The 14402-nt window shown below is 36.9% G+C and overlaps 2 protein-coding genes and 2 pseudogenes across 2 annotated transcripts; 2 read left to right on the top strand and 2 right to left on the bottom strand.

Moving 5' to 3' along the window:
- Positions 1 to 342: 342 nt before the first annotated feature.
- Positions 343 to 1212, bottom strand: LOC108320260 (putative UPF0481 protein At3g02645). The gene has a single exon (XM_052880607.1). It carries the CDS (start codon positions 1210 to 1212, stop codon positions 343 to 345), a length of 870 nt encoding a protein of 289 aa, XP_052736567.1.
- Positions 1213 to 1428: 216 nt separating this feature from the next.
- Positions 1429 to 4940, top strand: LOC108320259 (pentatricopeptide repeat-containing protein At3g29290-like; annotated as a pseudogene).
- A 714-nt stretch (positions 4941 to 5654) lies between these two features.
- On the bottom strand, positions 5655 to 10393 carry LOC108320258 (pentatricopeptide repeat-containing protein At3g02330, mitochondrial-like). The gene is made up of 4 exons (XM_052880256.1): positions 7311 to 10393; positions 6367 to 6581; positions 5987 to 6171; positions 5655 to 5901 (listed from the first exon to the last, which is right to left on the bottom strand). Exon 1 carries the CDS (start codon positions 10207 to 10209, stop codon positions 7651 to 7653), a length of 2559 nt encoding a protein of 852 aa, XP_052736216.1. The 5' UTR covers positions 10210 to 10393; the 3' UTR covers positions 5655 to 5901; positions 5987 to 6171; positions 6367 to 6581; positions 7311 to 7650.
- LOC128197739 (uncharacterized) lies at positions 10371 to 13296 on the top strand (annotated as a pseudogene).
- The last annotated feature ends 1106 nt before the right edge of the window (positions 13297 to 14402 follow it).

Genomic DNA, 14402 nt, shown 5'->3' with positions numbered 1-14402 from the left:
ACACATTCTACCATTATAATGCCGGTTAACATCTTCAATGACTTTATCCAGGAATGGCACCCTTGTCAATTTAATGGACTTGGTCATCCCATTCCACAGGGTAGCCACCTCTTCATCACTCTTCAAATGGTTCAAAATAACCCCTTTCTCTCTAAGAATCTTCGTATCTTCCTCATAGTCTATAATCCCATTCATCAATTCTGTGTAACGGGTGAAAACCAGTGACCCTGATGCAGTTGATGCTTCATAAGCAACTAAGTTTCTCAGTATCACTTCACTGTTTACGTCTAAACCAATTGTTGGAAGATACAGTGTTACTGTTTCTACATCAAATCCTATGGTTCATATGTCTCCATTGGTGGCCATGAAACAAACCCCAGCCTTTGAGAGTTCCGTGACGGAAGGAATAGCAATTTCCTCCATCAAGGGTGGTTTGTTGCTGTCATTATCTGAGCTTAAATTCCCATTTTCTGCAGTTCTTGCTTCTTTTTCTTCGGTGAAAAATAAGTATTCAACAGGTTGCTTTATAAGTCCTACTCCAGGAAGGTTAGAAATTATAGTCCAAGGCAACCAAGTGATAACTTTGATGGTTCTACAGTTTGGGAATTTCTTAATTAAGTTTACTAAAGTTGTGGCCAATTTGGAAAGAAAGCTCCAAACCTCACATAGAAATTTCTTGGCATAGTTCAAGAATGATTCTTCGCTGTCTTCATTATCTTTGTGCTGATGATCCTCAAACTGGACAACATCTGATTGTTCATCCAATTTAGGCACAACCATAGAATACAAAAAATCTAGCAAATGTGCACACTCGGAGACATTGATCTCTGAACAATCCTTCTCTATCACCTTAAAAGGAGAAAGTTGTTTAAACAATCCTATCAACATGGAAAGCAACATGTCATCTGCTAATTCTGTCGATGAGAATTTGAACTCCAACATCTTTCTCAACACAAACAGTGGAATTTGGTTTTCAAGCATTACTATGTCCTTCAAGATTGCATTATGAGCAATTTTCCTGCCAGCATAATCCATCAAATGAGACATTCTTGATGAAATTCCTGGAATCATCATTGTTTCATCTTGAATGGTATACACTTGAAGAAACTCAAGCAAAAAGGAGGCATCGATAGCCACCATCCACATCAATGTTTCGCCATTAAAGTTTAAGTACCTGTGGTAGCATGCTCTTATGCTCTCTTCTAACTTCATCCTTCTAAACGCATTTTTTTTTGTAATAGTTAAAATTTATTTAAACTTACAAACTTAAGAGAGACAATAATTAAATAAAATTCGAGTTTCATATTTTTTTATAACTTTTAATATTTTATCAATTGTGGGTAAAAATGTGGAAGAACATATCTTAAAATTTTATTGGTTAGTAATAATAATAATAAAAAAAATATCTCAGTATTATCTTCATCCAACATCACATTATCAAGGCTAATTGCGTGAGTTCTTGCCGTTCATCTAATCTCTCAAACATCAACGGCTCACATGAAAAGGATTCATCTTAAACCAAGCCTCTATCCAAAGCTTCTTCTTGATTCTGCGAGAGACATAGCTGCTGGTGCTTTTTTTCTTTCTCAATTTCTGGAAGTTTCCATTTTTTTTCTAGATTCTTAGCGTTTCATGCAGTGGGTCATGCTTTGTTGTTTTATTCTCGGTGGTTCCTCCATAGCGGTATATGGATATGCCCCTTTTGTTGAGTTTCCCGTTTCAGTTTCACACTTATCTTCTCAAGCTTTCTTATTCTCCCTTTCTCAGTGCTCCTATTCGTACCAAAGCTTATGTGAAAACGCGTGATAGATACCTTGGCATTGTTTTCTTGTCACAACCCAAATACTCAAATGGGTCAGCAGGGTTTCATGAATCCCCTCCAAAGCCTAGGGACTTGGTTCATGCTGTTGTTGACTCTCGTTTGTGGGAGCAAGAAGAAGAACGTGTTGCTGATATTGTTTATGAGAGGAGAGAAATAGTTGATGCCAATTCTTTTTTGTCCAAGAAGGAATTGCCACCTTGGGGAGAAGTAGAGCTGGAAGATGGTGATGATGATATTGAAGGAAGAGGACAATTTGATACAACTATAGTGTCCAAGGATGAATTGTGTCCTTGGGGAGAAGTGGAACTGGAAGAACAAGAAGAAGATGATGATGATGATGTTGATGATGATATTATTGAAGTTAGAGAAGAGTTTGGTACATCTATAGTGTCCAAGGAGGGACTACATCCCGAATTGGATGATAATAATGGTAATGGTAAAAGAATGGAAAGTGTTAATTCATATTTTGTGTCTAATAAGGAATTTGTTCCCTGGGTAGTAGTCAAAGATGATGAAGAGGATTACGGAAATAACAATGGTAATGACAATGCTGAGAGAAGAGCACATGGTGGTGCTTATTTTGTGGCCAATAAGAAATTGCCTACCTCGTCAGAAGCAGATGATGGTGATGATGATTTTGACTACAATAATGATGATGCTGTTGAAAGAATAACAAATGGGGATACATATTTTGTGGCCAAGAAGGAATTGCCTCCGTGGGGAGGAGCACAAGATGGTAATGTTGTTAGCAACAATGCCGAAAGAAGAGCAAATGGAGATGTATATATTGGGGCGAAGAAGGAATTGGCTCCCTGGGGAGAAGCAGACGATGGTGAACACCTTTATTCTAGACATGTGGAAACTACTTTATCAGCTTCAGAGGGGACGGGACTAATAATGGAGCAAGGGGCAATTTTTCTTAAATATATGGATGAGAATGTGTTGTCTAATAGGATTGTGGTGCTTAGCAGAACTAACAAGATTAGAAGTGCAATGGAGTATTTCAGGTCTATGGAATTATCGGGTCTTTCTCCTAATATCCATGCTTGTAATTCTCTTGTTTCTAGCCTTTTCAGAAATGGGTGGTATGATGATTGCTTGAAAGTGTTCAATTTTACTATAGCAAAAGGGATAACTACAGGACATACTTATAGCTTGATTCTTATGGCACATGCAAAAGCTCATTGTTGCGATTCAGTTCTTAGATTATTCAGAGAGCTGGAAAGTGAATGTGATGTGGAGAAGGATTTTGATGCAATTGTTTACAACACCATGATATCTATCTGCAGAAATGTTGACAATTGGTATGAAATAGAGAAGTTGTGGAAGAGTATGAAGGAAAATGGGTGTGCTGGAACCTGTGTGACGTATCGCCTATTGATCAATAGTTTTGTACGATGTGACCAAAGTGACCTTGCTTTTTATGCTTACCTTGAAATGGTTCAAAAGGGGTTTGAACCAGACAACAATATATTAAATGCTATCATCGGTGTATGTGCTAAGGAGGGAAAATGGGATGCTGCATTAAGTGTCTTTAAGACAATGTTGAAGGGTGAACTTAAGCCAAACTTAGTTGCATGCAATGCATTAATTAACTCACTTGGCAGAGCAGGGGAACTCAAGCAAGCATTTCAGATCTACAACACAATGAAATCATTGGACCTTAAACCAGATGCATATACATTCAATGCTCTACTAAGTTCACTAAACAAGGCTAATAGGCATCACAAAGCTCCTGAGCTTTTTGAGATGATTGAAAGAGATCAAACATCCAAATTCATTATTCATTTATACAATACTGTTTTAGTGTCTTGCTCGAAGCTTAGGTTGTGGGAGAGAGCTATAGAAATTTTGTGGCAAATGGAAGCCTCTGGACTGTCCAATTTGACAATGTCTTATAATCTTGTCATCAGGACCTGTGAGCTTGCAAGGAAGTCATCAATTGCGCTGCAGGTTTACAAGCACATGGTTCACCAAAAGTGCAGTCCAAACTTGTTACTTATTTGTCTGTAGTTAGATGCTGTGTTCGAGGAAATCTCTGGGAAAACTTGGAAGAAATCCTAAATGTGAGTAAAAGGCATTTTAAAATTTCTAAGCAATATTTGTCTGGAATTAGTTTGTTAGAAGAATTATGGATGATATAGTTATATTTCTCAGTTGAAAAACATTTTTGAAAGAGATAGCCCGTTGACCAATGCCAATTTATGAATTGTAAATGATGTCAATTACGGAAAGAGGTATCATTTAGTACCAAGTGCTATTGCAAACATTCTTAAACATCATAATAATTTATGATTTTTCTGTTACATTTTTGAACTGCAAACTATATCAATTATGAAAAAGGCTATCATTTAGTACTAGCCAAGTGTTGTTGGAAGCATTCTCAAAAATCATTTCGAGAAGATAGTAATCTTTCAAAACCTAGCCTTGAGAAAGGCAACGTACGGTTAAATTTAGTACTTCTTGGTCTTCCTATGAAAAATAGGAGCCACCTCACAGCTACATGTGCAAATCATTTTGAGTATTATGTATGTGTACATGGATATTTAGGATCCAAATTTTCTTTATTGAGATAACTAATTATAAATTCAATTAGAGTATTAATTAATTAACCTTATTTTCTGGTCTGTCATATATCTGACCTTCTGTTATCTGTTCTTTATGCAGCAGAACATGCCAAATGCCACTCTTTATAACGCTGCCATTCAAGGGTTGTGCTTACGCAGTAATGTTAACTTGGCAAATAAGGTCTACACAAAAATGCTAGAAAGTGGTCTTCAACCTGATGTCAAAACACAAGTACTCATGCTTCGTATGATAAGGAAAAGCAAGTAGCTTGTAATCTATTAAAATGTTACCGTAACTAATACAACAGTTTCGAAATGATGAGCAATAGGAGTAGAAATCACAGTCAACTGAATCAGGCACCCGATCCAATAATGAATAGTTTTTGTTTGGCTTTTGCAAGAGAATAGCAAACCAAAATGCTACTGTAACTCTGGCTACTGTATAGTTATCACCTTCACTCTTTTCTTTCGTTCTTCCTTTCATGCATAGGGTTGTAAAGATGCTTCTTGTTTGATATGTATGTAAATGATGAAAATGCCCAAGTCTTCTACATTTTTCCTTTTATTCAAGAGATCAACCCCTGCACCGAACTGAAACTTTGTACTGTGTAGTTTAAGGTTACCCTTAGAAATTGACAAGTGATTGCTGTGTTTATTATCTTGCTGATGAATGCCGTCTATAATTTCCATTTATCTGCTAGATAGTTTTCATGATCGACCTGAACTCTATATCATTACAGTATAGGTTGGGGGTCTTGATGTAACATACACTTTGACGGTCTAGCCTAAGGTGAAATGTTAGAGATGTAACATACACTTTGCATGGTCTAGCCTAAGGTGAAATGTTAGAATACTTTATATTCTCCTCTAGCTATTGATTTATTCAATAAGAACATCAAATGATTTATCTCAGTACCTGAATGAATTTATGTAATTTCATATTATTAACATGGATCACAATTCAACAATGGCAGTTTTTATTTCACTATTTTTCATGTAAGAAATTCAATCAAGTAGCAGTTCTAAAATTTACCATGTTTAATTATTACGGTACTTCATCTGTCTCATGTACTTTTATAAGTGCTTCCTTGTCTCGGTTCCATTCTTCCAGAATAGAAGTTTTACTTAGATTTGAAGTTACTTTTCATTTCTCTTACTCTCACGGTGCAATACAAATTACAATTCATGATTTCAAAATGAACTTTGCAATTCATAATTTGAATCTTGATTTAAAATCTTGATCATTACAAAGCTCCAAGAGATGGTATGTTAAATGTTTGGTTTCTCTCAACTGGTTGAGAATAAACAATGTAATCATGGAGAAGTAGCACATTCAGGGTGCTGGGTTGTCTCAACCAGGCAGCTACTTCAGTTCCGTCTGATACAAACCTCCCCAAATTACACTCAGCTATCTGAAAGGGTGCACCAATGCCATTCAGGAGTGCCTCAACAGCCTTTCTTAAAGCACCGTTGCCCACTACTTTGCTATGCTTGCCCCATCCAGTTAATATGCTGCAAAAAGATTATGATTACAACTTCAATCCTAACCAATCTAATTAAAGGATAACAATAATCTTAAGAGGGAAAACTTCAAAACCTCAATATAGGAGGTGGCTTCTGTCCTCCAAAAACAGTGGTTCGCAATTCGAGCAACCATGAATGCACCATTGCACAGGCTGCTCCACAAGACGTCAGATGTAGGTCTAAGCATTCAGTAGACCAGCCCCCTTTCCACACATTTCGGTTTCTCCCTTCAATCACAACCATTTGAGTCCCAAGTTTCTGATGCAAAAATCAATTTATTATAAAAACAGAAAAAAAATGGAAAAGTTAGATCAATGTAAACGAAAGGGTGCATCTACCGTAAACTCCTAATATTAATCATTCCACTGATAAGACATCAATACAACACATGTCGTAGAAAATTACAAAGGTAACATATGCATAAGTAGCAATATTCTAAGTACTCAATTTTACCTGACCAAAATGCCACAACATATCAGTCAGAGCATTATAAAATGCAGATGCTGTTGAAGAATCCATGTGCTCAAGTTCATCAAAAAGTCTGAGCCTGATCCCATATGCCTTGCCCATGACCCATAAGTAGGCCATGAGCTACGCCATAGACCTGGTTATCAAACACACGGAGCCCGTCTAATAGCTTTGAAGCATCTTGAAATGTCTCACAACAACTGCATCCAACGCATCAAATTATGCAATTAATAATTGGTTGTATTTATTTGAGAATATCAAAATACAAACTATAACAAATAAAGGAAAGCAGAAACAGTAACAGTGTCAAATAGTAAAAGAACATCGAGTACATCATCCATAACAAGGTAATGTCTGAAATCCTTGGGGTTGAAGAAGTAGCACTCAGTATAACTAGGAAGATAAAAATGATAGGACAAAGTGTATTAAGAGAAAAACTGAGAGGAAAATATAGAGAAGTTGTAAACTACAGAAGCTCGTGTAAAACCTAGCAGTGACAGCTGTAAATAACTGACAGAAATCAAGCAATAATGACAGATGTAAAAATCTAAATAACAGAATACAGCTGACAAAAGGTGTTATTCACTCACAAGTGAAATAAATCACAGCCAAATACCTGGCTTTCAAGTTATTAATTAGAGAAATAGAACAAAAGGTTTAGTATAGAAAATTTGCCAATACTTTTAAATAATAATTTAAGAAAGGACACAATACAGCAACAAACCCCTCTTATATAGCAAATTAAGCTTTAAAAAAACCCTAAGCCTACGAGTACATCTAATCATAGACATACATAGTAACTTTAACTTGAGAAAAAGAGACTGAAAGAAAAAAAGTAGAATATAAAATAACACTGCTACAGAACTAACGGGTGTGAACAATATTGAATTATGAATGCTACATTACTAGGGATAAAGAATGGCTTATACCTTTCCATTTTCATTTGTCTATTCTATTCTAGGGTAACATGTAAGTGAATACATAGAGCACAGAACCAAAAGGGATTCCAAGATTGGTATCGATGGTTGCATGAATCTGTTCATAATGATCCAATGGTATGAGAATGTGCATCTGGTTTATTAATCAAATGAAGAACATCTGACGACTCTAATCACATGTTATTTCTTTAGATATAGAGTATTACAAGCTGAGAACTATGATATATGTTTGAGGTGGTCAGATTGCTAGATAAACCCACCAAACTATTGATGCTCTTTAAGAGGCCCCCGTAAACCATTGTAAGCATCATTTGAAATGCTTCCTACATTATTATCTCATACTACAAATGGTAGCTTTGGGCCCCTCATAAGGATCCTGTTCTTCCACCTCCTCATCAAGTAAGAACTCAATATCTGGAACATAACCAGCCCACTTCATCTCGTCCACAAGCAAATGAATTTGCTCATATATCACTTCAGATCTTGGATGTGCTTTGTCTCCAACAAGAAATGTGTGTACCTCATCTCTTATTTCAATCCAGCTACAGCCCGGCTCCTTCTTTAACTTGCAGTTCTTCATTACACTTCTTATTTTTGCAACTTCACTCCACATCCCTGCGTTAGCATATACATTAGATAAAAGAACATACGCTGAAGAATCTTGAGGGTCTAACTGCAATAAATAATTTGCTGCTTTTTCTGCAACTTCTATATTCCCTTGCATCTTGCAATTACTGAGCAAAGTTCTCCATATTACATCATCAGCCTCAAAAGGCATGCTTTCAATAAGTTTTAAAGCTTCATTTACTTGGCCTGACCTCCCTAATAGATCTACCATACACGAATAGTGTTCCATATGGGGATCTAAACCATAGTGACTTAGCATTTCCTGAAAGTAGTGTAACCCTCTGTCCACATAACCCATATGTGCACAAGCTCTGAGGACTGAAATAAAAACTGTATGATTTGGTTTCACATTCAAAAGCTGCATCTCCTCGAATAATTTAATGGCTTCTTCTCCAAGACCATGGTATGCATATGCACAGATCATGGCACTCCAAGTGACAAAATCCCGCTTTGGTGCTTTCTCAAACATTAGCCTGGAATCCCGCATATTTCCACACTTTGAATACATATCTACAAGTGTGCTGGCAATGTACACATCTGAATGCAACTGTAACTTTAAAATCTGAGCATGAATCTGTTTTCCAAGTTCTACGGTGGCCATATTAGCACAGATATCAAGAACTGTAGCATATGTAAAGTTGTCGGGTATTACACCCTTTTCCAGCATCTGAGAAAAATATATCTGAGCATTTTCACTTTGCTTTTGTGATGAGAATCCTGAGATGATTGAATTCCAGGAAACAGTTGTCTGCTCTTCCAGTCTGTCGTGGATCTTTTCTGCCTCCGTTAGCATTCCACACTTGCTATACATATCAACAAGCGCATTGCCAACAAAACAGTCTAACCCCATACCAGACTTAATAATTCTTCCATGGATCTCCATACCATTGTTTAAAGCTTGCTGACCGGCACATGCCTTTACAACACTACCGTAAGTAAAATCATCAGGTTCCATTGCTGATCGCTGCATTGAAACAAAGAGTGAAAGTGTTTTCTCTATTTCTTTATTTTGCTCATGAGCCGCAATGATTGCATTCCAAGACACAGCATCCCTTCTCTCCATGTCGTCAAATATTAAACAAGCTTCCATTAGAGCTCCACACTTGCCATACATGTCTAAAATTGTATTCGCAACACAAATATTAATCTCTAAACCACATTTGACCGCTAATCCATGTAGCTGGATTCCCTCCAAATGGCCTTTGATCATTGAACAAGCAGTCAAAGCACCAGACAAACTAATGTCGTCAAAGCCTAAGTAAGTCCTCTGTAAAAATTGAAAAATCTCTAAAGCCTTAAAACCTTGTTCTTTCCGAGCATATCCAACAATAATGGCATTATAAGATTGCCGAGGAGGATTAGGCAACATGTTAAATACCTTCCAGGCATCAGACATTCTGCCACATTTTGAGTACATGTCCAATGTGGCAGTTCCAACTATACAGTCATATCCAAAATCAGTCTTTAAAGCGTGACCATGCATCTGTGTACCCAATTTCAATGCAGATAATCCCGCACATGATCTGAATACACTAGCATAGGTTGATTGACTCACCCCCATACCTACTTTCAGCAAATCCTTAAACAATTTTAGTCCTTCAATAAACCGCTCGTTCTGAACATGGCCCGCAATTACAGCATTCCAGCACACCAAATTTCTCACTGGCATTTCACGGAAAACCTTAAAAGCATCATCCAGTTTCTTAAATTTTGAGTACATATCTACTAGAGCACTACCTGTCACCACATCTTTCACAAAACCCATCTGAATTGCAAGGCAGTGCACCTGAAGCCCTAAACCATAGTCTTCAATACCTAAACAAGCTTTTAAAACAACAGCAAATGAAGCATAGTCATGTGTGATTTTCAGTGATCTCATCTTGACAAATATTTCAATTGACTTTCGATTAGCACCATTATGTAAATAACAAGAGAGCAAAGAATTCCACGAAACCACATCTCTTTCGGGCATTGTGTCAAACAAAGACTGTGCAAATCCCATATTCCCTACTCCAGCATATCCAAATATCATAGTATTCCAAGAGATTACGTCCCTTTCAGGCATTCTGTCAAACACATTGAATGCATATCCCACATTGGAACCTTTACAATAGAATTGAATTAAGCAGTTGGCAACATATATGTTGGGCACAAAACCAGTTACAATCATCTGGGCATGGGCTTGCTTGCCAGGATTTTGAGCTTTAAGATTGGAACATTTGTGGAAAATATGGGAAAATGTTAATTTCTTGACGGGGTTCATTTGGGTTGAGAAAAGAGTACAAAATGCATATGGTGGCAGGGTTTAGATGAGTGAGTTTGATGGAGAAGCTTTGAGCATTGCAAGGCCACAAAACACAGCGCCTTCTCTTCTTCTTTTTCCAAATTGATTCCAAACTTGGGAACACAGATAATTATTAACTAATGGGGGCGGTCACGTCGTCGATGGCGGCGAAGTTCGCGTTCTTCCCCCCTAATCCGCCGTCCTACGGTGTCGGGGTGGATGCCGTGACGGGGAAGCTGAAGATGACGGGGGTGGCCACCAGGGAAAACGTCGACGTTTTGAAGCTCTGCACCAGACGAGGGAACACCATCGTTGCCATCTAATTGCAAAACCTTCCGCCTCCTCCACTCTGCTCTATTCCCACGGCAACGCCGCCGATCTGGGTCGGATGTATGAGTTGTTCTCCGAGTTGAGTCACCACCTCCGAGTCAACCCCTTATGGTAACTACTCCCTGCACATACATTACATCATGTTACCATTGTTGTTGTTGTTACTTCTAATGTCATGTCACGTTGTTTATTCACAGTACCAATTTTTCATTTTTTTCTTGTAGTTATGACTATTCTGGTTACGGTCAGTCTTCTGGTAAGGTAAGGGATTTTTCTCTGCTTAATAGTTTTTTTATTTATTTTACATGATACTGGATCTGCTTTTCAAATCTTCTTTATGAGAAATATTGAGTTTTTTTTTTTTTATTTCTGACAGAGAAGTTCTTAAAAGTTTTTCTATTTTTTTTTTCAAACAGACTCTAGATCATATGGGTTTGTTGAGCTCTGTATGATGCCTCTTGAAATAGTAACCGTGTGATTTAGCTGTAATGTTGTTAATCACTTGAATTGAGATGCATCACGTCAGTCTGTACATGTTTTTAAAAAATTTTAAGAGTTTACCTTATGTGATAGTTTTTTCATTTTTAAATCCTAGAAAAATTGGAATGCTGTTAAGAACGATAGAATTAAAGAATTACGAATAGAACATTTAATCATAGAATAACATATTCACGTAAGTAAAGTCGAAAGAAGTAGATGATTTATGTTGAACGGCTAAAGAACAAGAAATTTAATTTAATTACAAGTAAATAGTCTATATCCACCAATCATTTAAAGGGTCCTTTTTTATGTTGTCATTTAATCAGTATAATAAATGTATTGACTTTTACAACACTGGAACTAAAAGTCTATCATACTGCTGCTGAAGTCACTGTGCTGACGAAAGTTTCTTACCCTCTACTTCCTCTCTTCCCTTTGCTTGTTTCATTTCACTAGTTGGACAGATCGCTCCTCCCTTGCCAGTTATGAAGGTTGCTACAATACACTCCCAAACCAATCCCCTAATTGCCACCGCATACATGTCTCTGGTTGTTCTTATTGATATAATAGACCTTAGTGATATGTGGATTCTGACTACCAAATTTGTCGTGCTTGCGATGATATGTTTCTATAATTCTTTATATACCGTTGACCACAGTCCACTAACTTCCGAATTGCCTAATGCAATGAGAAATTGTAAGGCTTTCCAGATCACTCTTTCTTTTATTAACCGACTTAGCTGTTATCTAAAATGAAGTTTCATATCTTTATGAGTATTCTGGAGTGATCTGTCAACATTTGGTAATTTGAATAACTTAAAACAAGGTTTTTAATTTTTCATGTGGGAACTATTATTCTGAAAATATCCATGGCTTAGATTTTGTAACCTGGTAGATTATAGGTATTCCATGCTACATTAGTGATATCATTCTACACAGCCTTTTCATGTATTCGAGTTTTTACATTCATTTCAACTTTTTTATCAATTTTAAAACAGCTCAATTCAAATTCTGTTAGGACGTGTTTTTCTTGTTGTGTGACCTTAAGTTAGAGAGAAAGCATATCAACGTGGTTTATATGCATACATAGTGTACAACTAGGATATCAAATGGAGATATGCCTTATTTAAATGAACACTTAGCTGACCAGTTAAATTTGATGTTGGGGAACATAGTGTGCTAGACTTTTTTAATTGGTCAACTGTTCTGTCAGTAGCCAAATGCAATCAACCTATCACTTTCAACTTTCGAGCCATTTTATATATAATAAGATGGTTTTTCTTTTGTGTTGACATATGTATCGTTTAGGGAACAGCTGATAATGTAGTTCATTGCTCCTTCGGGAAGCAACTTTGGGAACATTGCATACAAAAGTACGAACGCCTGTGGATTAAAGGAGGAAGTCATTGTTACCTGGAGCTTTACCCTGAATATATAAAGCACCTCAGGAAATTTATTGTTGTTATTGAGAGGCCACCGTATAAAAAAACTGGATCTGAACCGGTTCCTGATCAACTGGACAGACCTAGGAGTAGCACAGATTTTAGAGAGAAACCTAGACTCAGTATGGATCTAAGGGAGACTTTGAGACGAAGTTTTGACTTCAAAGAAAAGCCAAGGATAAGCACAGATCATAAAGAAAAGTCAAGAGCTGACAAGAAAGATAAATCAAGAAAGAGTATAGACCGCTCTGAGAAAGCATGTAACGGAGCAGAAATTCCTGAGAGCAAGAAATAGCATTGACCGATCAGTTACAAATCACGTTTGATGTGCTCATGTCAGTTCTGCTAATGTTATGCCTTACTTTTTTTCTATCTTTTGCTGCAGTTTTGGTGAAATGGTGAGATCGGTTGGTTTGTGCCATATTGATTGTTTTAGGCCAAAGGCAACTCATGCATAAAGATGACTCCATGACAAAAGCTTACACGTTGAGGCTGTATTCTTAATGATTATTTGATTGGTTGATGGGTAGTATGGGTGTTAGGAAAAAGTTCAGTTATTGTCCTGTTTAATTTCTGAAGTAATAGATGAAAAAGTAATTTAACATAGTAGATCATGTTTTAAATCCTAGTTTGGTTAATAATGTGACCTGATTTTAGCATGCTAACGTTAACCAGGGTAGTGAGTTCAATTTGTCAGGGTAACCACATAAACAGGCACTTTACAGTTCTGCATTGTTAGATTTACTTCTGTATTGCTACAGTAACATGTTTCCTACACGAAAACAGACTGGATCCAACTTCTCTGCATTACTGTTCTTTCTTTGTTTCAACTGAATGTTGATGATTAGCCCTAGACCACGTGATTATCTTTCCCCGTTTCCTATAAAATTTATGCTCTTGATTTCACCGGTTTCATTAGATGTATATGACATGAAAACCTTAACTTGAGGGGAAAGCCATGTCTTTATTGGCATAACATAACAACAACTGGGGAACTCAGCATTCTTGCCAGCATCTCCTCCAACTTCCTTTGGTGGAACGGGCAATGATGAAGCTTTTTTAATTGAATTCTCTGGCTGTATCTGAATTTTTTATTGCGTCATAAATTGCAGCGGTTCTTGGTTTTATTGGTAGTCCTTCGAATCAACCATAGCCAAGAAGAGCATCCTTTTTGTTGCAGTTTGACTCTTCATATAGGGTTCTCCTCATAACCGGTTTAACGGTTCTGTTTTTACCTAGTGGCATATTTTTCTAAAACATATACACATGATGTATTCTCTTTTTGGTTAATGAATAAAAATCAGTTTCTCTGAATATCTTTCTCTTCTCTTCTTTTTTTTGTCTTGTTTGTACGTGAGACTTAACAAGTGGCACTGTTAGTGGGGACATCAAACGAGACAAAGACTTCTATATTCCTTCACCAAGAAATAATGGCAACAAAATTTCATATTGAGGAGTTCAATATATCAAACGATTTTAGGTTGTGGAAGATCAAGATGAAAACTATCTTAATCCAGCAAGGTTGTGATGAAGCCTTGAAGGGTGAGACCAGTATGTCACCAGTCTTATCACAAGCGGAGAAGAAGAACATGATAGATAAGGTCAGAAGTGTCATTATCTTGTGTCTTGGCAACAAGACTGTAAAAGAGGTTGCAAAAGAAAGAAGTGCAATCGAAATATGGACAAGATTGGAGTCATTATACATGACTAGATCTTTAGCCCATAGATTATGCTTGAAATAATAACTTTATTCGTTCAAGATGACGGAGTCAAGATCCATCGAGGAACAACTTGCTGATTTCAATAAGATCATTGATAATCTTGAGAACATTGGGGTAAAACTTGAAGATGAAGATAAAACTGTGATTCTTCTAAATGCTTTGCCTAAAACCTTTCAAAGATGCCTTACTGTATGGGAAAG

This window comes from Vigna angularis, chromosome 7 (genome assembly GCF_016808095.1).
Source record: "Vigna angularis cultivar LongXiaoDou No.4 chromosome 7, ASM1680809v1, whole genome shotgun sequence".
Classification (NCBI taxonomy): Eukaryota; Viridiplantae; Streptophyta; class Magnoliopsida; order Fabales; family Fabaceae; genus Vigna; species Vigna angularis.
Note: the sequence above shows the minus strand (reverse complement) of the source record. Positions and strands in the feature narration are given on the sequence as shown.